The sequence below is a fragment of the Poecilia formosa genome, unplaced genomic scaffold, assembly GCF_000485575.1.
Source record: "Poecilia formosa unplaced genomic scaffold, Poecilia_formosa-5.1.2 Scaffold303, whole genome shotgun sequence".
In the NCBI taxonomy this organism is placed as follows: Eukaryota; Metazoa; Chordata; class Actinopteri; order Cyprinodontiformes; family Poeciliidae; genus Poecilia; species Poecilia formosa.
The window spans coordinates 511,341-537,127 of NW_006800242.1; the positions used below are offsets into that span (position 1 = coordinate 511,341).

The window sequence follows — 25,787 nt, forward strand, 5'->3', positions numbered from 1 at the left end:
AAAGTACATTTTCTTAAAAAAGTGATTCAAGTAAATGTAACTGAGTAAATGCAACTTGTTACTACCCAACATTGTGTACGCCTGCACAATGGCTGCTGGATGAGAAATGTTTTGTTGTTGGCTTACCATTCAGAAACCATAGTCTGCAGCAGCTTATTAATTAAACTAAAAGTTGGAATTGTCTTTAAACAACTTAAACTTTACTGCATCAAAGTTGATCTACAAAGCTAAATTAGAACAGGACAAACTGGCTCTAGAATTAAATATTTTGGTTTTACAGATTTTGTCAAGCAATTTTTGACTCCAAAATACAAACACTGCTTAAAAATGTAAAGCTGGTTGTACACAAAAGATTAACAATATGCAAGGTGTAGCTATTAGATACAATACTCAATAATGTCACAATTAGCAGCTATAATTATTTAACTTCTCAATTGGATTAAGTTAAGATGATTTCCAAAATTAAAAAATTAAAGATCAGAAAGGTTGAAAAAATTAAGGAAACTCATGAGATGAGAGAGAAGCCAACAAAAAATTGCTTTCTTTAGTCTGGAATCAACTTTAATAAGTAATTTTAAAAACTACACATCAAGTCAATGTCTTTTTTTCTTTTTATTTAATAAGCTGGTTCATAAATTATCACACATAAAAGATTCTTTTCAGTAGTTACAAAGTGGATATCGACCTTAGCGCTTTAAAAAATAAAATCAATGAGAAGGAAATTGCAGACGGTTGGAAGATTGTGTAGTTTGATGAATCCAACATCCTCTCAGCAGACCAGAGAGGACCGAAAGTTTACGGAAAAACAAAAACATCCAACCCAACCATGTTCCCAAGATGGCCGTCGCCTAGCAGCAGACAAAACCGAGACATGCTGTTTGCATTTCTAAGCACATGCCAGATTCTTGTTCTATGTTCTCCAGTGTGTTCAAAACAGGGGAAAGGTAGAACAGAGAGGGCGAGTTTCAGGATACAACCAGAGGAAAAAAAAAAACAAAAACGAAAAAATAGCACGAGCTACATGTGAGGCTCACAAAACAAACTGAACTAAGGAAGTGGCATCTTCATGGCTCGACTTTGATTCCTCTTCTCTGGATCGAACCGGCTCAAACTTCACCCGGTTGCTCATTAAAATCCATATAACATCTTAAAACTTCTCTTTCTGACAGCTAAAACGTTTGATTCACAAATTTCCATGATGGATTTATTCACCGAGTCTGTCTGGAAGATGGAGAGGAAACTCACCAGTCTAAAACTGGCCTAGCACTAAGCTCACACTCAGCGAGGCCGGACTCTCTTCCCGTGGGCTTGAGGAACGTCTGAACGTCTTTGTGGGCGATACGGGAGCCTACTTGGACATTTGCTGCTGAATGTGCTGCAGAAACTCGTGGTAGGACGACGCCGACTCAGACCGGTCCTCCACCAGGTGCTGGAACAAGGTCGCCTTTGCCGACACGTCGTCTCTGCCAGAAGAAAAAAAAGAAAGACTGATTCATGCATATTCATACAAAAATACCAGGATTATTGGCACAGTGTTGCAATATTGAACAAAAAGGCTGAAATGAAAAATTTGCAAAATGTGGCCTTTTGTTTATCTGATTAATCATCAGAATAATTGCTAGATTATATTGATTATTAAGAATAATTATTCAGTTAATCGATAATGAAAGTAATTGTTGGTTGCAGCACTACATTTAGTACAAAAAACAAAGTAACATATACCAGAATTACTGGCATTTTGAATATTTACAATAAAATATGAATGAATTATTTATCATTTACCCGTTTGATCGATCAGAGTGCTTTGATAGGTAATCATGAGTTCCTACTTTGCTCTAGAAAAGGTATGACATGAAACAGAGGCCCAATCCCTAAATAATGATGCAAAACATTTAATCAAATCCACAGAGAAATGATTCCCCAGACAGAAAACCGACGTTCATCCATGTGTGATGAAGCCAAATCCTGCAGAAAACCTCAAGTTAAAATACATAGGCCTATTTTGTTGTATCGTTCAACCGTTTCAAGTGTTAAAGAAGAGTGCAAATATTTCTGATACACATGATTTCATGCAAATAATCCATATAATGGGATATTTTTTCTGTCTGTATGGACTGGGAAATATTTCCCCCCTAAATTTATGCTGCAGCAATAAAGATCCTCCTGATTCGATCACACAGCTCGTTATTTTTCTCTACTTTATTTGCTGTTATCTAAAGGGAAAACATACTTTTGCTTCAAAAAGAAGATCTGAGGTGCTTTGAGGTGGGTTTTAATGGGCCTCCATCTGTTTTTGGACATTAATTTTAAGGAAATGAATGTCAGCTCTGCTGTCATTTCACATTACCACACAAGCGGCCACTGAAATACCACTCAGCCCATTCGTCCTGACATCAGTGGCGTAAACATGTGGTTGAGTAACAATGCCGCACCGCAAGCAGCTTAGGAAATTGAAACAATGCATTCCCAGTAGATGCCATTACCACGACTCCCAACCAGTGACCTCACCGTGTTTTTACTCTGGAAATAGTCTCCAGTTGACCTCAAACCCGTCTCTTCTACAAGAAACTGTCTCCACCCGGTTTCTGTTTGCCATCCTGTTGTTTCATCATAACAATAAAACAAACTGAGGCTGAACATTTCTAACCAAATCCAATTAAAACAACTTTTACAACAAAGCTTCGTTATTTACTGTTCATTTTTACTGTTGAGACAAAACCAGCAAAACCAGGTCCTGAAAACATGCATGACAGGTCCAGTTAATCTCTGAAGCAATGGGCAAACAGGCACACAGATGAACAAAGTTGTGCAATGTAATGTTTCACAAGAGCTAGTTCTAATTTCAGTTCACACAGATCAGGACTTATTCGTAGAGAGACAAATTCACACGTCTAATGAATCATTTCATGACATCTACTAAAGTGCTTAATGAAACATGAAGCTAAACTAACTTTAACTAACATTAGTTAAAACATCCTCCGGTAATACTTCTGTTTCTGACATGTTAGTTTTATTTTAAGTCTTTTGGGCTTTGCAAATATAGAAACTTCTATATTTTCTGCTTTCAAATCCCAAAGTTCATTATTTTACAGCAATTGTGTGTGACACACTAAACAAGATGGCATATAACTGGGGAGTGGATAAAGAGAGACGCAAGATTTTAATCCTTTTTCCAAATATAAAATCTGAAAAGTGTGGCATGCATAATTTTTCATGATTCCTTTGATTCTGAAAGGTCCAACTGATTCAGAAGTGAATAAGTAAAGAAACTCTCGACTAAATCTGACGGTTTAGTTGAGTCATTGGTTCTGCAGCAAAATACGGCTGCAACCAATGATTACTTTAGTAATCGATTAATTGACCATTCTGATGATTAATCACTTAATAAGATATAAGAAAGGCATGTCGTACAGATTTTTTATTCAACACATAAGCCTTTTTTTATACAATATTAGAAATACTTTAAAAGCTTCAAATAAAGAAATAATTCAATTTCTTAAAAAAAACAGCATTTGTTTTGTAAATCTGAAGTTTAAACTATTCCACTTGAGTTTTGGGTAAAATACATTTAAGTGTTTTTATCTTAAATGTAAAATGGATATATTGTTTGTATAAGTTTTGGTTTATTTATTGCTCTGAATATGTTTTTCATCAAATTACTTTTGTTTTTGAGTCTGCATAGTCCAGTTAACAACTGAATCACCATATTGATTGACGATTATTCCAATAATCGATTAATTATGATTAATCGTTTCAGTCCCACAATGGAAGGTGGTTCTATACAGTTTGGGGGTCACACTTTTTAGAAACAAGATATTTTCGTTCTACTTTCCAAACAGGCATTAATTTTTGTGCATAGTGGGATGAGGCTTGAGATTGTAACAAAAACTTTAAGACATTTGAGAGGTATGAATACTTTTGCACCTTGGTCAGCAAGTGGTACAAAAATATATTTTGAAATAAGAAAAAGCAAAATAAAAGCACATTTAATGAGGAAACTTTTTAATAAACGCCCTCATTTATGTGGGTCAGAAAGTAGCATCAGTGGCATGTGACTCCGGTTCTGCTTACTTGATGATGTGGATCGGAGAGCTGAACGCTCTGTTGTCCTGCAGCCAGTCGAGAAACGCTCGGACTCTTTCCGACAGAGGAGTCTGCAGGTCAGGAATGTGACTCTGAGCGTGACAGGGACAGAGAGAGGACAACCAAAACATCAGCCAACACTGTTCTTACTATGTTTCAGACAATGTGGATTCCCCCCGTTATCCAAGTTACACAATGGAGTCAACAGACGCATTCCTGTGGATGGAAGAGCGGGCGTGTAGGTAGCGCTGGGAGTAATCGCCCCATTGTTACAGAAATAAAAAACGCAGAGGCTGACATTTGTTGTTTATTCTGGGTGTTTCCATCACACCCACCATGCAGTGATGGTTGAACTTTCTAGGTAGTTAAAAAAAAATCTGAAAAGCTTCACCAGCAAATCTGTTTTGCTGTATGAGTTGTTTTATTTCACAAGGCAAACAGAAAAAAAAGCAAATCAGTCATTTTAGAGAAATGATGAATTGCACCAGTGAGCTGCAGAAAGAGTTCATGCGATGCTAATATCCTGCAGTTTTTGTGTGTATTTTGCTTGTCCAGCTCATACTGACCATGTTGGGGGGAATTGAAGCGTAGCTGGAGCAGCCCAGAACATCACGGATAAACGTTTCGTTGCAGCATTTGCTGATCCACAGATAAAACACCTGGAGAGACAGAAGGTCATCGACAAAAATCAGAAATAATAATGATAGTTATTTAAGTTATCGATTAATCGGTTATTCTGACGATTAATCGGATACAAAAACCGGCATGTTCTGCAGATTTTTCATTTAAGCCTATTTTATACAATATTAGAAATACATTAGAAATATGAATAAAGAAATAATTAAATTCCCTTTTTAAATCTGAAACTATTTTATTACCTAAAATGCAACAAAATAACATTCCTTCAGTGAACAACTGATCATTTGCAGCAAAAAATACCTCTGATTAGGGCTGATCTGTTGACTATTTTTTTGGATTAACCAGTTAATAACTGGATCGCAAAAGAAGAGGAATAGATTTTCTTTTTTAGAAAATTTGAACAGGTTCATTTGAAAAAGTCCTGAAGCAGTTCTGCAGAAAACTGAAGCAGAACATGAAGAGAAGATTTGCATAATTGAGCAAAAACAAAAAACAAAAAATTAAATAAAGGCTTATTTTCCTAAGGCTTTATAAAATACTTATGCACAAGCAAGAAATGTGAAAATAAGAAAAACTAGAAAAGAAACGACAAAACTAGAGAACCTAATTAAATGTGAGGTGGTTGAAGGTACAACTCAGGAAGATGGATTCCCAGAGAAACAACCTTTACTTACGTTGCCACAGTCCATGAGGAACGCTCCATCTCTGCTGAGCCTCTCAGCAGAAAGATGCAACAGGTGAGGCTGAGGAACTACAGTATCATTCAGATGGAGCGCCCCCTGCAGGACACACAAAAACGTTTCACTTAATGTAACAGTAAAGAGACTACAAGTCTACAATCATAATGATAAATGTGTAAAATAGAGACTGACTTCTCTGAATGAAAACATGTATTTAACAGTTTGTCAACTTTCCATTTCTTGTGTATCAATCAACCTGAATCGTGGGAATACAAATTTTTAAACACGGCGATATGTGAATATGTTTTAGTTAAACATCCCACCTGGTCAGACATGTTATCCAGCCGGTACAGGTCAGGATGAAGCATCCGCATCAGCTGCGGCAGCGGCTGCGTCTTGAACTCACACATGGCGAAGATGCGCTCATCGAGCCGCGTGCTCGTTCCTGTCCGCAGCGCTTTCTGGAACAAACCGGAAAATGTCTTCAGCAATTCATTTCGCCGATGTTGGTTATGTTAATGTTTAGGAGTGATGGAAGGATGAGTGGAATGGAAAGTCGTCTGGATGAACAGATGTGTGCATTTAACAAATGGATGGATGGAAGGACAGACAGCTGGATTAATGAATGTATTGAAGGATATTAGAGGGGCGTATTGAAAGATGGAGATATTCAATGGATAAATTGGAAAATTTGATAGATTGATCAGGGACTGGACTGACTGATGAAGGGGTTTCTCTGGTTTAAGTGGTGGATTAAATATCTGTCGTAAATTAGTAGATTGATTGACTTTAATCAGCACCATGTTGAACATTTTAATTTTAGAAACATAATGTGCTATCCATAGCACAGGTGATCTTTTTTATGACAACGCTGTATGTTTCCAGGGTTGTGTAGAAACAAAATCTGTTTCGTTATTTGCAAAATCCCACAAATACTGTTTTTGTTTTTCTGAATTTCACTTTTTCTATGTTAATCGTATTTATTAAAGCAAAAAGCGTGTAATTATGAATCAGGAGCCACAAATCCACATTTACTGTTTAGGTTTTACAGAGTTAACGGAGATGAATGATTTTACAAAAAGTGTTTAAAAGCACTTCCCCATAATTGTTTCAAAGAATTCAAAAAATTACCTGAAAAACAAGTTTTTCACATTTTATAAAAGAAAATCTACCTTTGAATAATTCTCCAGAGTTTAACTTCTTTTAATAATTGATTAATCTATCAATTATTTTGACGATTAATCGAATAAAAATAATGGCCCATTTTGCAGATTTGTCATTTAACCATTTAAATCAGTTTTTATAAAATATTAGAAATACATTAAAAGACGGAAATAAGTAAGTCAATTCATTTCTAAATAAGAAAAACATTTTCCTTTAGTCAATTTGAATCAGTGGAAGCTAAAACTACTGTAGTTTACAAAGTTGTTTTTCTCCATCTTAAATGCAAAATGTATATTTTTTGCTTAATTACTGCTCCAGATATGTTATTTTTCAGCAAATTGCCTTTTCTGAATGTGTATTTTCCAGTTAATAATTAATTGATTTGTAAATTTGGTGACAGTTGCTTCCATAATCAATTAATCACAATTAATCACGATTAATCGTTTCTGCTCTAACTCCCACCTGTTTGAGCAGAGCCAGGATGTAGAGGGGGAAAAGTCTCATGGCTGCAGGGACGACGACCCCAGACTGCTGCAGGTTCGACACGCTGCTTTTGTAGGCGCTCACAAAATCCACGACGGCGTTCACCAGAGCATCACGAGCATCTGACAGGCTGGAAGATATCGATCGATCGATGGCTGGAACACACAGCAAAGATCAATTATAAAACAGGAGGGGAACCAACACCTGCAATAATGACTGAAAACTCCCACTGCAAAATTCAAGCATTTTCAAGGCAAGTTTTCACAGTGGAGATAAAACATGCAATACAGATAATTTATTACTGTTATTAATAATGTCTTGTGATAGAATTCGAAATTCTACAGTGGGACAACGTGAACTAAAATATAGCAATTTTTGTGTTTTTAACAAATTTAACAAAAAATATCCCACAATTTCAAAGACTTTGTCTAAAAATAATGAGGGAATCTTTACTTCAGTTACACAGATGAAAAAGTCACTGAGCCATTAGGAATAATAAATATTCAAAAATAAAGTAAAAAATGTTTCTGCTAGGTTTTTGGCATTTAGCAAATAGGAATAATTTTGGTAATTCTAATTCTAAGAGAAGTTTAGTCTGATTTAACTTCAGGTAGTGAGAAAAAAAATTACAGGTTTCTTTTTGTTCGGTGTATAAAAATACCTGGTTTCAACTGTAAATAACGCTTCCCAAATTTAGGTTTTAATCAAGTATTGAACTACAAAACTGTGCAGTTTAAATATCAAAATACCTTTCAAGCCTTGAAAACACCTGATTGAAATTGAAGCATTTTCAAGGATTTTAAGCACCCATACCGACCCAGAAATAAATGCATTTCTAAAATCTTTAGAAATTAGATAATTTTCAGTAAAACAATGCAAGTTAAAGTGGTAAAAGTTGTGAACTCACCCATGTTGGCTAGCAGACATGTGATAGCCTGAACGTCAGCGCCGGCGTAAACATCGCTCAGCTGACTGACCACCGGCAGACACAGAGTGTGGACTCTGATCCGCCGTTTCCCTTCACACCGACAAATTATAACAAGATTACTTTTATTTCTATTATTTATTGTATGAGAGAACAGTCAGTTTTTTTAGGTGCTGAATTTGGGTTTACCTTTACTGGACGTGTAGAGCAGAGCAGCCTGAAAACAGGCCAGAGACGAATCAGCAAGAGAGTCTTCGATGGACATCTGGACAGCAAAGGCAGAGTCTGGGTTCACATTAGCCAGGGACAGTAGGTCAGTGGAGCGCACAAAGAAGTTACCATGGAACGTGTGGATGGATAAACCTGAAACCACATTATCTAGGTTTAAGGACAACTTCAGAGGAACATCTGAGAACACAAAACGAGTGTCACATTTTGTTGGGGATACCTTTAGTGCATCGTATCCTCATGACGGCCTCGAAGCCGACCTTCCTGGTGAGGTAGCGATCGAGGTCCCTCTGAAACTTCTCCAGCTGCGCCGGGTTGTGGATGTGATGAAAGGAGGGGTAGTAAAAGACACTGCCCGCCGAGTACTTGGAGACACACGCTGAAAACAATTATGTATTTTTAGACTTCGAATGTGAGAAGGATTGATTTAAAAAAATAATAAAACTCAAAACATTCTTCATGTTTAAGGAAATTTAAAGGGGACTTATTATGCAAAAATCACATTTTCTACTTTCATTTGAGTTTCTACTTCTTCAAAAAAAAGAAAAGAAAAATTTGGCAGTAAGTTAATGTTTTTTGGTGTCTGGAAGATGAGCTGTTTCAAAAACCTCAGGAATGTAATGTCACATACTAGCGGGTACAGCACGTTACCTAGCAACCCCAACAGAGTTCAGCCCATCACCTAGCAACCCAAGTGGAGTTCGAGCATGTTTGGTCAGCTGTATGCACCGAACAATGGCTTTGGGATCAATAAAGCATTCCTGAATTTAAATTGAGTTTGAAGTTTTTAAAAAATGATCAAGATTAAAAAGAAACTGGTTGCTCAAGTTGAATAGATCTGGAGGAACATTTGAATTTCTTTATATTTGGAAATCCAAAAGCTTTTATCCTACAGAAGAATGAGAACCCAGAAGTTTCAAACCTGTTCTTACCCAGTGATGAAAGGTCGGCGTACTGTGAGCTGAGCAGGAACAGATCCACCCCAATCTGCTGCCCTGAGCAGTCCAGAGCAAGCTTCTTATAGAAATCTGTGGCAGGACCCAGGTGCTGTGCTCCCTGAAGAGTTATCAGTCAAACGTAAAACAAAAAGAGAGAACAATCTGAGAAAATTTCCAAAAAGTATTTTACTAATAATTCATTTAGTTTTTCAATTTGAGATTTTCAGAAACCCAAATCCAGGACCTAAGACAGCAATGTGACGTCAAACATAACTGAAGTACCCATGATGGACCCAAAAAAAGCTAATTAGCTAGCAAGGGTACAACTAGCAGCTAGTTAGCGGTAGCCTCAACTGCCTCGAGTTACAGAACTAAATGAAGACGTCTGCGTGCAACTCAAATATTTGATAGACAGAAAGTCCCACGAGATTAAACAACATACGAGATTAAAAAGTCCTGCCATGACAAAATTTAAGACATGCAGTTAACTTATTTCAGACTAATTTATGTTGTTTTTAATGAATTTAAGATATTTTAAGGCTTTTACAGGAATTTAAGACTGTATGTAGTTAAGACTAGGCTAAATTAATCACAATAAATAACTGCATTCCTAAATTCACTTAACTGAAACACGCCAATTTTTGAAAAAAAAAACAAACAAAAAAAAAACAACAAGATTTGTTTTTTGATAAAAAGTTTTGTCACTGGGATGAGGTTTCACATTTTTTGCATCACAACCTGGATGTTGCCACTGCGCAAACGACGAAGAAGACGACAACGACAGGAAGCAGCTGTTGTATCATGACGCAGCTTGTTTTTTAGTGATTTACTCACATGCTGTTAATAGCGATTTTTATTTAATGGAAACTGCCAAATTGTGTGTGGCTTTTCTTTTTTTTTACATTAGCGGAATACTGATGTAGTTTTGCACACATTTGTAATGGAAGGACAAAGCCATTTTGGACATGAAAAATGTTTTCAGCCAAAACTGACAGGATCCAAAGTCTTTGGTGAAGTCTCCAGCCACACCTGAAGAGCTAACTGGTAAACAGCTTCATAAGTAGATTAATGCAGCCCTCATTAAGGTCATTTAGTTGTTCCTTCAAATGTTGCCAGAGTCTCCACTGCATCAGATCCTTTGGTTCCAGAAACGTTTCCAAACTCTCCCATAATCAAAATCCATGAACCTTGGTGCTGGAACGCTGGTTCGGATCTTCTCTTGACTGCAGTTTCCCTGCTCCCAGAGTCGGAAGCTGAGTCTGGAACAGCGTGACGCGACCGCCGGTGGGCGACATGAGCTTGAAGGCGGCCTGTAAGGCGGGACCGAGAGCGCTGTGCGTCTCTCTGCTCTGACTGAACATGGCCGGCAGCGACGTCAACAGCTCCTTCACAAGCTGAGGAAGGAAAATCTATTTTAACATCCTCACACGTGGCGTGAACGTTAGTCAACATGTTCATATGTTTTACAGCACTGCTAAAAGGAAACATGAAGACAAGTACCTCTTTACTCTCCTTTAGGTTCACCATCAGACTGTCATGTGACGGTATAAAAACATCTGCAAAAACAGTTATAGTGACATTGAAAGAAAAGAGTTTTACACAAAATAGCATCTGGAAATGTTATAACTTCTCCTTAAATCAAATCTTGGATCTCACTTTCCTCTTTCCAGGAGAAATTGACTGGCAGTAATTTAGCTTTTACCTCAAACTACATGATATAATTTAAATTCCAGAAAAGGAATCATTTTTCTTCTGTCCATAAAAACAAAAATGTCCGGATATCTACAATAAATTTAAATACTTTAAACAGATGGAATAACAGAAAAACATTAAAGATTAATCATGAAAATGGGTAAAAATGGCTTCAAATCGATAAATAAGTCAGAAAAATGCAGACCAATCACCTTGTTAGAAGCTATTAGTCCCGCCCAGTTAATTTTATCAAAGGTAAAAAAAAATACATTTCTGATCTGCTGGAACATAGGATTACATAAAAATACTTAATTTTTTTATCTGATTATTTTAACGTGATGAATACACTTTGATACAATTACTTATCAGTTCAGAATTTTATAAAAGTCTTGGACTACGCATACATTTATTTGTAACTTAATATATAATTAATTATTTTAATATATGTCTAAAATATTTAATTAATACATGTATTTACATCTTTAATTAAATTGTTACATAAACAGTAAAGCATTTAATAGTTTATTTAAATGTTAAAGTATGGTCTTTATTAACTTAATTCACTAAATTCAACACACATTTTCCTGATCAAGTCAAATAACATCATTACCAATCTTTTAGAAATAAACACAGTTATTTGCAGTAATTACACAAAACCAACCAGTGGTTAAAACAGAGTTTCTCCACGTTTCTTTTCTAATAGGAGTGAAGAGACGTACCATCGATGTCCGACACCACCAGCATCTGTGGCTGAGACAGTCCCTCCTGGAGGTTGTAAAAATGGACGGTGTTGTCAAAGGTGAGGAAGCCCACCTTGGTGCGCGCGTCTCCTGGCAACCTGAAACGCAAAACAGCCTCCATCTGTGATCGTTTAGGCGGGAAAACATCAACAAAACAAACGTTCAGGTAAAAGCCTCCAATAAGAGCTTTCTAAGGTAAGGGTGCGTTCACACCAGCCATGTTTAATCCGCTTTTGCTAAACTCTGGTTTGTTTGCCCAGAAAGTCCAGTTTGTTTGGGGAGGAGTGAATAGATAATTAAACTCTGATGTGGACCAAAAACCAAACTTTAGTTTGGTTTTGGTTTGGTCTTGGTTCGGTTGAAGTGAACTCGAATGCATATGTGAAAGCCTGGCAGAATGGAAACCGCTTCAAAAGCAGAAAGTAGACTAAAGTGCAGGGAATTCTGGGTAACTAAACCAAAATAAAAGTGCAAGATAGCGCTAGCTGGAGAAATAGCTCGTTATCTTCAACTGAAGACAAAAGAGAACGAGTGGCATACGCTAAACTGGAATGCCACTCTGTTTCCGTTTATGTTTTGTGAAAAAGGAAGTTGTGCACAGTGTGTTCTTCAGAGTTGTTTTGTCATTTCCTTCTGTGGTTCTTGGTGCAGTGCCACCACTGACGAGGAGGGGAACAGGTTTTGGTTCATTTGACTCAGTGCAGTGTAAAAGCAAACTGCACCAGCTGAAAACGTAACAAATGTTGCTATTTTTATCTCCAATTGAACAAGAATGTACCGGACTATGAAATGGGAAAACACCCCAATGTAATGTTTTTAACAGAACACAAAAATAATGTGAGTCAAAGCAAAATGCAGTTTTCAAACTATGATCTCATTTAGTTGTCCAAACTCACTTGTCCAGGTTCTCCAGAAGTGATTCACAGAAGTACTTCAGGTATCCTGCCTCCACGGCGTTGTGAGACACGTCGAGCACAAACAGGTAGACCGCCGGCTGTGGGGGTCGCAGCTGACACCAGGGACAAAGACAGAAAGTAAGCTGTGGCCTCAAAAGCTTAGATCCTTCTGTGTTTTCAAAGTTATTTAAAGAAAAATACAACACCTCCCTCTAGTGGACAAACAATCACATTGCAACAACAGAAAGTTGTGGAGAATTTTACCATGTAGTCTGAGGAAGCGATGAACTCCACCGTTGAGTTTTGGACCTCTGGCCTCTTGTGAGGCTCTCCATATGACCTCGTTACCGGGTTGTACATAAACTCATCTGGAACTAAACAAGACATTAAAAAAAAGAAGTCTTAGATTTTAGTTAAATCATATAAAAGGATGAAGAAATCAGTGCCTAACAGTTTCCTACCATCGTTGACTCGATAACAGAGGTTACACTTCCACCTGCGCTGGTCCAGGAAGGTGACGAACGGGTTGATGTACGTCCGACACGAGCGACACCGCACTATCGTGTTGGATGTGATCACTGGTAGCTGCTGCAGAGAGGAGCAGGGAAAGGGTTAAACTCACCCTTCTGCTCAAGTTCTGGCCTCTCAACTTGTTTTCTCCATTTTGTATCTTTTAGAAAAACATTCCTTTATTTCTGCATGAACAGACGACCAAAACAGGCTTTTATTTCCACGTCCAACGAAACGTGGTTGAGTGCGTACTTGAACAGTTCTTTGATTAATTTATTTGTTTCAGGCAAAAGAAAAAATTCTGCAAATCAGTTTCTTTCACTATAAAACTTTAACAAAAACTGCAGGTGTGTGTCTGTGTCTGGTGAATTTTTGATTAAAATGTGTTTATTTTTCCTTCAGTGGGTAGAAAATCCAGTAAGAGTAGCAATACTTCATAATAAAATAAAAAGTAACCAAAAAGTACATTTTCTCAAAAAAAGTTACTCTGGTAAATGTAACTAATTACTTCCCAGCTCTGAGCAAGAGCAGCTACCTGTAAATCTCTGAAGGGGTGAAGGAGGAGGCCCAGAGGGAGGCGGGCCTTGTTGAGTAGCGCCTGGGTCTGAGGGATGCTCGTCAAGGTGCACCTGAATGTCCTGGAGGGCAGAAGAACAGACTGTCAGGATAATCAGAAGAAAAAGTGTTGAACGATGAAGGTGTGTGACCAACTTACTGTGGGCTGCAGTTGACCTTCTTCAGATCGGGGCTGAGGTTCGGCTCAGGAGCCTCCAAGGGCCTGGAAGGGAGCAGGTTCCTCTCCTGCAGCAGGTTGACCGGCCTGAGGGCCTCCATCTCGAGCTCTGGGACGCCGCTCAACCCGCCCAGAGCTGCAGAGAGCTGGGACAGGTTGGGGAAAGGCTGCAGAAGAAGAAACGGTTAAAAAACAAAAAATAAAAAGTTTCTTTCTGCACAGCAGCTCTGTTCTGTCACCTGGGAGTACTGCTGGTAACCCGGCTGACTGTACACGCTGTGGGACGGGGAAGCATCGGGGCGGGGGGCTTGTCCGTGCTGATAGGCTGACTGCATGCCGTGGTAACCATAGCTACCAAAGGGCGGAGCCTGATTGGTCATGTTGTTGGAGGGCGGCATGGAATCTGTGCAAAAGACATTTCAGCATCGATATCATCATTAAAACAGGAATATTTCAGTGTTTTGGTATTTTATTTTAACTATGCCACTTTAGGAAGGTGGGATGTTTAATTTAATTTAAAAAGTGTAACTCATTCAATCTCCTCTTTACGACTACTCAACATTAGGGTTGTTGTAAACAATTAGTTTAGTAATCAAGTAATCTGTCAATTATTCGATCAGATAAAATGAAATAAAATATTGATGAATACTGTCATAACAGCAGAATTAACTCAAGTCAAGTTCATTTTTATAGTGTATTTCAGTAAAAAGGAAATTCAAAGTGCATCTTAAAATAACACAGTCATCAATTATGAAACAAACATTACATTCTGTCAAATGTTGATCAATGTTTCACTCACTGTTAATCACAGGCAGCTCTAAACAGGTGAGTTTTAAGCCTTTATTTAAAGGAACTCAGTGTTTCGGCTGCTTTGCAGTTTTCTGTAAGTTTATTCCAAAATCATTTTGTTTAATATCACTAGTAAATATTGACCTAAATTTTCATATCTGTGCCTCCCTAACAAGCTTAGAAAGTTAAAATATAGTCAACATGGACAAAAATCATACAAAAATCTGAAATTTTAATAATAATAAGTTGTGTATTCTCCAGTTTTTAGTTTTCGTATTCATCTCGTCTGTAAAAGTGCATAAAACTGTGTCGATTTCGTTAATGTTGGGGAAAAACAATCTCTTATTTGTGATGTTTCCATTAAACGAGAAATTAAGTTTGTTCTCACAGTAAATCACTAAAAACACACGATGGTGCGGTCCTGCCATCTTCTTGCTGGTTGTTGATCATGTGACTCATTTGATGCAAAAAAAATAAAAAATTCCATTGCAGTTTTGTGAAATAATAAAATAATTTCAATGCAGCTGAAAAACCACTTCACTCCAGCAGAAAAAAAAAAATCATGTTTTTTTCCTACGTTGGCGTGTTTTCATTAAGCAAACTTATTTTCACAATTCCAATTTGTGTAATTTTAAAGTCATTGGAAATGCAGTTTGTGGTGACGATGTACCTGGATAGCTGCCGCCTTCGAGGGAATCATAGTTGTTGGGAACTGGAGAGGCGCTGCCGGTACTGGAGGAGGAAGTGTCGCCGCCTGAGAGAGACAAAAAAACAGGTAGGAAGGATTTAAAACATTTATATAAATATCATCCAGGAGGGACCAAGAGTACTGGGGTGAAAGAGAACAAAGAAACAACAAACACGGTTAAAACAAGACATTAAATCCATGTTGAGAGAACATTAAAGAAGACCTTCAAGTGTCAGTAGCAGGTAGAGATAAATAAAAATAAGTCAATGGGAAGCAAAAGTGGAAAATCAAAGAAATCAAAGTGTGGATTTTTGTTTGGTGAATGTAATACTTTAACTCCCTCAGGCCTCTGAGAAACAGAGTGAGAAGAGCCAGAGGAGCAGCTTGAAGCAAACATGAAAGCCTGTCTTTAAATCCTGAAGGAGTCGTTGTGCTGATGTTGTTTCGTGGGAAGCAGAGGCTTCAGAGGATTGGAAAAACGTAGAGAGAGACAGAAACAGGTTTCTCCCAGCACTAGACGGGTACCACACTCAGAAAACCACATTAATCCCTTTAAAGTGCTAAAAAAGGCTAATGAATACAGAACTGAAAAACAATAACGTTCAGTTTTTTTTAAGCGACAAGACTTTTTATGGTTTAATCTCTTTAAAAAACAGAAAAATAATAATCTGCAGCAAGTTTGACTCATCATAGACAAACTCTGCCTAGTGACCGCAGACGAGAGTTTCTGATTGGCTTATATAAAAAAAATAAAAATCACAATTAGACGCCGATTTTAGACGGAATCAAAATCAAACTTGATTTGCGTTGTTATTTTACAGAAAAGTTTTACACTGATCATTTAAATGTATATGGAGTAAGTGATGTCATTTAATTTTTTCATCGTTTTACTTTTTGTGTGTTTCTGAACTTTTCTGAATCCCGTTATTCATTTTCTGGATGTGAACTGAACCTGTTTCCGTGTTGTAGAATGTCTTCAGATTATGTTTGTTGTGAGCTGGTACTAAATTAATTTAACTGAATTAAAGTAATTGGATGAAACATGGACATGGATTAGACATACAGGGCTTTTTTGTGCAGCTTGTAGTGATGATGAAGTCATTTTTCTGGATGAACAAACAGAAAAGTCAGACAATAAAGTTCTTAATCCAATCAAATTTTAGTTATGAGCCTTATTATAATTTTTAATCAAGTTAACTGAAGCATTTGTAAGTAATTAGTCACATTTTAATTGAAAAGCCTAAAGTAAACATTTTTTTAATCAAACACTTTTGTTGAACAAATAGACATATGAGCTCAACAACAAATATATTTATTGTTTTTAATCTGTTATTCAGGCTATTCAACCATCAGAGTGGTGCAAAGTGCTGTTATGTCCATTCAGCTGTTTGAGGATGTCGCTTGTGCATCAGATTCACAGGCGTACTGGAAACAAATGAATAGAAAGGTTCCTGCTGGAACTTTTGTGTGTAATAAATTAAATAGAGGTGATTATTTACATTAAAATTCTATTAATTTGATTAATGATATGTGGAATTATATGGGTGATTAATTAATCAAAATTAACGTGTTAAACTCTCAGCCCTTCAAAATTTATGATCCAAACTTATAAACCTGATCATATTGCTGATGTTTTTCAAAAATTTGTCTCTACAAAACCTAAATCTAAACAGCTTATGCAAATTTCGTTTACCAGTAATTTTAACTGTAAATTCCTTTTCTTTTTGTCCTCCACTTTAATATTTATAGAGAACAAAATGCTCAAATATAATTTTATTGAGTGCAAACAGAGTACACACGTTTCCCCAACGCATGTCCAACTCTAGGCAGGATTTCCATAAGGATTAGGTGGACAGAATATTTGAATGAAGCCATTAATCCATGTGGGTCAAAGGGAGAGATCAGGAGCAAACCAACACACAGCAGGCCTGATGCTGGGAGCTCATTGGACAGAACCGGATCCAATTATCTAGCAGTAAATCTGAGCAGCAGACGCCGGGATTATGAGCTCTGAGAGAGGCGGACAGCTAAGCATTCTCAGAGACACTTGTTACGCCTCTTCCTACAACGTTCAGCTCAGTGGCAAATCTCTTCTCATGCAGCATCAGAGATTATTCATGATAAAAACTCTTTTCAAAGTGTTTCAATGTGCTTCTAAAAGTCACATTAATCTAATTATCTACAGTCAGTGCTGAGAAGAAAGATTCACAGAATCTGCACTGCAGGAAGCAACATGTGCTAAAGCAGTACAGACTAATAAAAGAAAAAAATAGATTTATTTTTTAAATCATACAGATTCTGCAAACAAAGAAACACTGGATTTGGCTTTTAACGTCAAGAAAAACCACATTATTTTCTTTCCATTGCAAACTCAACCTACAATGTATTTTGTTAGGATTTTATGTAGTAAATCAACAGGAAATAATGCAATATTGTAAAGAGGGAGGTTAGTAATAGTGGGGGGTTTTTCTGAAAAGTATTGGCACATCTGGATCCAATCCCTTGACCGACAGGTTCACATTTTTGGGGGTTGTTTTCAGCAGCTTTACAAAAAAAGCTGTTTTGTAGAAAAAAATGGACTTGCATCATTATTTTAGGAAGGCAATTCATTTTTTTTTCATTAATTGTCAAACATTGACAAACAAGAGTCAATGTTTGAAAAATTTTATAGAAGTTAACTTTCCAACCAAAAGTTCAGAGAAACATTAATGAATGGATTTTATTTTACAAACTTAAACTATTTTAGCAAACAAAACAAAAAGAATACTAGATCATGTTTATATATTTTGTGCCAACTTTGTCCAAAACAAGTTATCTAAACTCTCTCAAAATAAAGACTAAAAATATTTCCCCTATAATTTAACACAAAACAACAATTTCAATATTTTCTGCTGAGAGCTGTTTTAAAATAAAAAAAAATATTGATATGATTGATATGGTAGAATATTTTCCTCTCTGATTAGCTTAATTTAGAGAGACGAACTGATGTTTTGCATAAAGACACAAAGCGTGTTGAACCGAGAGGATCGGAGTAAATCATTGGGGACAAACGGGAAGCTAAAACAAGCTCAGCTTTTTATTAAGGGACATGCTAACGCCTGCTAACCAGACTCTCCAGTGAGGAACAAGACAGTCAGTAAACAAGCTGAGAAAGAGGCTATATTTAAACACATGTTAACCTCTGGCTGATAAAGCAGAACACCAGAAAGACAGACTAACCGCACCATTTAATCCCTAACATGCACAAATTCAGGAATACAACAGTATTTCTTAAACATTATAGGTTGGTACTGATTTTAGGATTTGCAGTCCAGAGGATTTCAGATTAAATATTATGTAAACAGGAAAAAAAAATCAAAAAACAAACAAACAATAAATGTATATATATAAAAGTAAGAGATTTCCAAATAAAATATTGAGAAAATCATTAATAATCTAGGTCAACTCTAGCACAAGAATAAAAATCTAATACTTTCTAATTCCTTTTAAAAAAAGCAACATGTTTCTGTATGACTCAGTACTGGACAACAATGCAAATACACGACATTATGGAAATTACAGAAAAACTATTGACTTACTTCTAACACAAGTTAATTGTTTGCATTTCAAATCCAAATACATAAATGACATTTGAGCATAAATGGAAAACATGAAAATGAAAGATAGCTGTAGCAGCAGCAGCATTTAAACCGCGGTTTCCAGTCGACCATGAATGATGTAAAACAATGTTAGTTCAGAGGTCAACTGTTGCCTATACGCTGTAAACATTCTGCATACTTAATGCAACACGATGCAGCTCATGACCAAAGCTCACTGAAAACACCAATAGACTAAATAATTAGTTTTTCACGATGGAGTGTTAGGGATGCACTAAGGAAAAAAAAAAAATTAAAGAACAAAGACAATGTTGCACCTATTTTGTCTTTGTTTTTCACCTAGTGACTTAAGCCTTTTTATACAATATTAGAAATAGATTAAAAGATGCAAATAAATAATTTACTTCCTTTTTAAAATAAGAAAACAGATATTTTATAGCCTAATTGTATTAGGCTAATTGTGTGCTTGATCATTTGTTTGATATTTTGATACATCTGTAATTTTTACAGAATTTAAATTAGGTTAAGCTAAAGCTAAAACTATCACTTCAGGAGATCTGGGCTAAACATATTTGCAGAATTTTTTTCTTTATCTTAAATGCAAAATGTAGATTTTTTTCCCCACAATTTTGGCTTAATTCCTGTTCTGAGTGTGTTTTTCTTTCAGCAAAAAGCTTTTTTTTAACTCCACTTAACAATCGATTACTAAATTAGTTGACGATTATTACAATAAATTATTATCAACCCAACCTAAATCTTTACATCCCAACAGCTTCAAAATTGCAGATTTTACATTTTTTGTGACCTTTCTAAAAGGAAAAATAATACAAGCAACATTAAGATTATATTTCAAAGAATAAGTTTGCATAAAGTATGAGAACTGTTGATTTAGACGAAGAAGGAGGAATCTGATTAGTCAGTAAACTGATTAAAGAGGATTTGCTTGTAAAAGACAATTTACTCAGAGGAACAGAACCGTGTACATGACAAGACATTTCAGGGAATGGTGATGCTTAAAGAAGCTGCATGAGTCTATGGGGATGAAGAAAGAAACAGATGGGAGATGGGTGAAGTTGGGAGGTAAAAGCTAAAGCAGACCTGCTTCCTCATCCTCATCCTCCTCCTCATCATCATCATCAGTGCTGGATGACGAGGGGGCTGCAGCTGCGCCTGAGGTGGTGGCAGAGGCTGAGCTAGCTCCACTATTAGCAACATATCCGTACCGCAGGCCTGTTGGAAGGGGGATCGGGAGAGGATCATCAGAAAACTATCAGGACTGACTGAGCGACTAACAGCAGAGGGGCTCGGAGTGTGTGTGTGTGTGTGTGTAATGTTTAGGAAAACAATCTGCTTTTCCTTCAGTATGGAACAAAACTGCTCTTACCTTTAGAAGAATTAAAATCCCAAACCATTCACTGTTATTTTTTTCTAAATAATATGATCTAAGAATTTCTAAAACAAACTGTAGTCGACTTTTTTGCTTATATCTAGGGCTGGACAATACGGCTGAAAAAATTAACACAAAAAATTAAAAGAATTTCACATCAGTCGATATTCATAATTATTGATAAGTTTATTTGTTTTAAATATCTGAAACAATTTTTAACTTCTAGTGTGAGTTTTTCTGTTTTAGCCACAGTTTTCACTCCATGGCATTGTTTTTTTTATTTTTAAGCAGTTATAAGGACAGTGAAACATTCAACTGCTGCTGCAGCAGTTATTCTGCAAGTTGTTGCTAGGTAACCAAAGAAAGAGTGAGTTGCTAGGTAACCAAAGAATGTGTAAGTCTGTTGATTCCACTGATCTTTTATATTTTTTGCCCCACATCCCCCAGAATGCTGTACTGTTAAGGTTCAGAGTTCAGTGAATAGTCTATTTATTGAATATTCTATCTGATGTATTATCTATAGATAATGATCACATCTCTATTGGAATATGTATTATTATTGATTTAATGTCCAGCCCAACAAAACCAGAGTTAACAGAATGGCAAAATGACAATTAAAAGAAAGAGGTCCTCCCCAATTATGAGGTAAAATACACTTAAAAAATCACAGATGAAAAACATTTATTAGTTTTCTTTATATAACACAAGCAAGAGGAAAATGTCAACAGGTGGCTCCCCTGTTATTTCTTACCCTTTTATCCAATTTTCTTTTTAAGGCTGATAGTTTGAATCAGAAGAAAACAATGATCTAAAACAGACAAATAATGTGGAACCAAGCTAACATTAAATGTAAAGAACGGCCCAGACATCAGTGTTGAGTGAAAAAAATGAAGCTGAGAGGAAACCTGCCAAATTAAATGAAGAATGGTCAAATATGCAGTAAAAAGTATATCAAATATTAAAAACCAGAACTCAATTTGATATCCAAGTACATGATTGTACACAAACTGTATTACTGAAACAACCTGAAATAATTGTGCAAATAAACAGCCCTCTTTCTAAAGTCTGAGGTTGTGCAGGTGGGGTTTCAGAAACTAAAAAAGAAAACAAGTGCAACTGGTGCAGGTTTTCTGCTGTACTACTGATAGTATCAGCAGAGAAAATTATGGATCAGACATAAATAAACTAGCAGCACATTTCAGACACTAAAGATTTGCATCGAGGCTCAGACACCTGCACGTCTGAAAGCTTTTGGTGTGCACAGCAGATTACATGTGTGCTGCACTGAAAGTGCAGCTGTGATCATCTAAACCTTTCACACACCTTTCCACGTTGGCTTAACGCAGGTTTCACTGTCAGAGCTGAGCTAAAAGAAACAAGACAGAAACGCCAGAAGATAGGGCTGGGCGATAAAATAAAGTCTCAGATCTTTTTATACCAGATCAGAAAATCATGATTTTGAATCTTGATTTTTAACAAATTAAATCTTCAAAATATATTTATTTAAAAGAATATACCAAAAAATACCAAAAATTTCAAAAATCTGATTAATCGATTTATTGCCCAGCCCTACCATAAGATATAAAGACATGATATGTAATCCCTTCTGTGAGCAAAAGATCTTCAAACACAAACATGCATCTTGTTTGTGAAGCTCCATCTTTGCACTTTTGTAAATAAACAGGCAGATGTCTACCATTTTTCAATATGAAACAGAAAAAGAAGCCTTTATTTACTTTGGTGGTGGCTTGGGGAGGAATGGACTGAAGCGGAGGGGGTTCCTGAGGGCGGCCGGTCTCCATCCGCACCTCCACTGCTTTGTGTCACCCCGCTGTAGGAGTTGTAGTTGTGAGGGGCCTGATGGCTTTGGTCATAGTGTTGGTGGATGTTGTTTTGAACTGCAGCTTCTAACAGAAAAACAAAGAATATGGTTATAGGACGACTAATCTAAGACAGAACCATTAGGATTTGGAAACTAGAATTAGATAGGAGTCGGAAATTGGCAAGACACCATCTGTCAATTAATTGAGTGGATTAGGCAACAACTGACCAATCAGCTGTCACAATTTGGTCCAAAGTGAAACACCCTGAACCTGCAACAAATTTGTTGCGGTCAAAGAGATTTGGTGGAAAAAATAAAATAAATCTGAAAAATGGTAAATGTTCACATGCAATTAGAGAGCATAAGCAAAACCAAAAACTTTAGCATTGTAAACAAAAAATAAATATTAAATCTCAGAATGTAACCTTCATAAAAAAATATGTTTTTTCCATATTGCCATGGTGTCATGTTAATTGGCGGAGAGAAACAGCAACAACCCACATGATGAAGCTTTCTGCCTGGCATACCTGTGCTTCCTTTGCCATTCACTGTCGCTGCCGTTTGATGCCCCGTGCCATACCCCGGCTGCACCGCCGTCGAGGCTGGAGGCAGAGCGCTGAACTGATGCAAGGGCGCGCCCATCTGGGTGGACATGACTCCAGGAGTGGAGGTGTTGGAGGAAGTGTGGGGGGCATACTGGCTGCTCGCTGGGGCAGATGGGTATGAAACATCTGGGTAGACGGGAGCGGCAGCTGGCGGTGAAACCAAACTAGGATGATGCTGCTGCTGCTGATGATGATGATGATGATGATGGCGGGGGTGTGCTGGAGACGCTCTGTATGATTGCTGACCATAGTAGGGCCCTGGAGTGGTGTAGAGTGTCTGCTGCTGCTGGAATGCCTGTTGGTTGAACTGGGCATTTGAAGGTGGAGGTGCTAAAGATGGGAGGGTGGCGTACGGCTGAGAGGGCGGCGGAGCAGAGTATGGAGACGGTGCTACTTGATGCTGAGGGAGTTGTGTTTGCTGCTGCTGCTGCTGTTGTTGGTGGTTCTTTTGGTAGTAGTTCTGACTGTGGGCACTGCTTGTGATTGATGCTTTGCTGGGAGCGGAAGTAGCGTGGCTGGGGATGGAGGGGTAGCTCTGCTGTGGAGGCGGGACGCCATAGTAACCTGCAGGAGGGTACATGGATGGGTGGGTTGGTAGTGGACCTGGAGTGAAAGAGAACAGACGTCAAAAAAGGTGGTTCACCTTTCAGGCCTGACATCTGAATGAGCCTTCAGAGTCACATAAAGACAGTTACAAAGTCAGCCTTTTATCGCCTGAAGAACATTTCTAGGATTAAATGACTAATGACTCAGCAAGATCTAGAGAAACTCCTCCATGCGTTTAGTTGCACTGACTGCTGTCCGCATTCTCACTAAAACCAGGAGGATATAGCAGTTTTAAAGTCCGCATACTGGCTCCTTGTAGCTCAGAGAACAGACTTTAAAATACTGTTCTTAGTTTATAAGTCACTGAACGATTTAGCACCACAGTACATTAAAAGCTGTTGTTGTATCAACCTGTCAGACCACTGAGGTCTACTTTGCATCCCCAGAACCAGAATTAAACATGGAGAAGCAGCATTCAGCTTCCATGCATTTCTATACTTCCATAATACTGCGGAAACAGTTTCTTTAAATCAATATTAAAAATCCACGTGTTTGGAGTCACTTTTAATCTATAGTAAGTAGAACATTGAGTATTTATTTTATATGTATTTTGATTATGGCATTTGACAAAATGTAATGTTTAGTGCTTGTTTTATAATCGGTGACTGTATGATGTCTTTATGATGTAAAGCACCCTGTTACTGAAATGTGTTAAACAGCTTCAGATGTTCTTATGTATGTAAACAGATTAAAAACTCACATAATTACATAGAAAACCCTTCAAGTAAACATTTAAATTGTCAATCAAATTGATGTTTCAAGTGCAGCAGTAGCCATGTTCAGCTTCTTCCTGTTGCCATAAGTTTCCAAATTTGATTTATTTCTGAATAACCCTGAGGAAAGCCCCGAATCCCACAAGAGATGTTGGTAGCCTTTCACAGGTTCTCGTTTTGATATTATTTTTTAATATTGTCCTAATGAGAATATACTGTACTGGAACATATATTCTAAGTTTATTCTTTCTGCTCCTTTTCATTCATTATTTTTGTTGTTGTTACATTAACTATTCATATTTATAATTGAGTGAATAAAATACAAAAATAAAATGAAGACAAATGAGAAAATCTGTTTTATTTTATTATTTTTAGGGGTGTTAATATTTTAAAGCATTGAGCACCAGGCCAGTTTTAATCATGTTTATGTTTTTGTGTTATGGCAAGTTTTGAGTTTGGCAGGAAAGCTGACTCATCTCACTGTAACCAAAGCTACCTAATGGCATCAATAAATTTGACTGATTGATTAATTTGAAATAAATAAAGTGATTTAAAAATCAACTTCTGGGATAAAACCTACTTTTTTAAAATGACACTAATTTCAGTCTTTAAACAGGAATATGTTTTCACTGCTGGCATCATCACAGTCTACGGACTGAGTTTCTGGACTTGTTCTAAAAGTTAAATGGTTTAACTTATTAATATAAGAAATAAATCTATTAATCACATGATAAATTATGGCAAGTTCAATAAAATCAATTTGCATGATTTAGCATTTTCTCTTTTCTCTCTTTCTAACAAAAACTGGATGACAAAAGTCTTCAGTCAGGTGCATTGGTCACAACTAGCCCTTTTTTCTGAAGAACAACTTTTTTTTTAAACAAAGACTTCATAATTCATTTTTATTTCTTATCTGTTGTGTCATTTATTTATTTAGGATATTTAAAATGTCTTCCAGTTCCTGTGTTAAATGTTAATTAGAATTTAAAGTTTATTGATCTTTGAGAATGTGATCTTACATAAATGAAAATGGTTTCAAAAAAACAATATTATTGTTAATCACAGTAACTTCTGGGGCAATTTATTGTTCAGCAATTTTTTTTTTTTAAGGTTACGGGCTAATTACATGTGTACAAGTCTGTGCTAGGCATAATATTTCACTGATTATCTAAATAAGTCAGTTGTTTTTAGTCCAACTGTTGCTGAAATTCTTAACTTCTGCCTATGTTTCAAAATGAAACACTTAATATGTTAAGTGTTAACTTAAATAATTACAGTTGAAAACTAGATAAATCTGTGGTCTCAAGCAAAGACTCTGTGCCGAGTCTTTGCTTGAAAACATCTGAAATTTCCAAAATCAGAAACAAACTATTGTCAGATTGGTTAGAGAAAGCAGGATAAAGACAGAACAGATTACACAGAATCAGGTTACCAGCAGTGCAACTAACACAAACACAGAGGAAGAAAGCCCAAATTGATGATTTATTTCTGAATAACCCTGAGGAAAGCCCTGCATCCCACAAAAGATGTTGGTAGCCTTTCGCAGGTTCTCGAGTGAGAGTACGCTCACATCCCTCGACGTCTAATCATCATGGTATCTCAGGTAGACTACAGCAGACAGGAAAGCACTCCAACTGTCATCCCAAGTGAACAAACATAAAATAAAATCACCTGGACTCAGGCTGCAGCACTTGAAAGCGCCTCAAGAAACAACCAGACTGCACACATAAGGACCACCATGTACATCTTACAAAGTCTGCTGCACACTAACAAGTCTGATCTAAACACTAAATTATACTATACTGAAAACAGCAACTATAATTTACAATGATTACAGCACTCTGCATATATATATATATATATATATATA

At 36.8% G+C, this 25,787-nt stretch overlaps 1 protein-coding gene across 3 annotated transcripts in view; it reads right to left on the minus strand.

The window, feature by feature from the left end:
• Nucleotides 1-593: 593 nt before the first annotated feature.
• Nucleotides 594-25,787, minus strand: part of sec24b (SEC24 homolog B, COPII coat complex component) — a 27,517-nt gene continuing 2,323 nt past the window's right edge. Inside the window, exons 2-24 of one of the 3 annotated variants that reach the window (XM_016660935.1) lie at nt 22,521-23,201; nt 21,908-22,075; nt 19,883-20,014; nt 15,171-15,254; nt 13,951-14,114; nt 13,694-13,878; nt 13,514-13,616; nt 12,930-13,056; nt 12,733-12,842; nt 12,469-12,581; nt 11,552-11,670; nt 10,641-10,696; nt 10,328-10,534; nt 9,135-9,258; nt 8,423-8,581; nt 8,164-8,337; nt 7,957-8,067; nt 7,029-7,204; nt 5,726-5,863; nt 5,397-5,501; nt 4,650-4,742; nt 4,072-4,175; nt 594-1,463 (exon numbers count right to left, since the gene is read on the minus strand). In XM_016660935.1, coding sequence (XP_016516421.1) covers nt 1,349-1,463; nt 4,072-4,175; nt 4,650-4,742; nt 5,397-5,501; nt 5,726-5,863; nt 7,029-7,204; nt 7,957-8,067; nt 8,164-8,337; nt 8,423-8,581; nt 9,135-9,258; nt 10,328-10,534; nt 10,641-10,696; nt 11,552-11,670; nt 12,469-12,581; nt 12,733-12,842; nt 12,930-13,056; nt 13,514-13,616; nt 13,694-13,878; nt 13,951-14,114; nt 15,171-15,254; nt 19,883-20,014; nt 21,908-22,075; nt 22,521-23,201 — 3,548 coding nt within the window. In that variant the 3' untranslated portion in view covers nt 594-1,348. Of the gene's footprint in view, nt 1,464-4,071; nt 4,176-4,649; nt 4,743-5,396; nt 5,502-5,725; nt 5,864-7,028; nt 7,205-7,956; nt 8,068-8,163; nt 8,338-8,422; nt 8,582-9,134; nt 9,259-10,327; nt 10,535-10,640; nt 10,697-11,551; nt 11,671-12,468; nt 12,582-12,732; nt 12,843-12,929; nt 13,057-13,513; nt 13,617-13,693; nt 13,879-13,950; nt 14,115-15,170; nt 15,255-19,882; nt 20,015-21,907; nt 22,079-22,520; nt 23,202-25,787 lie in introns of all 3 variants that reach the window. The other 2 variants (XM_007572549.2, XM_007572551.2) reach the window with 2 other exon arrangements.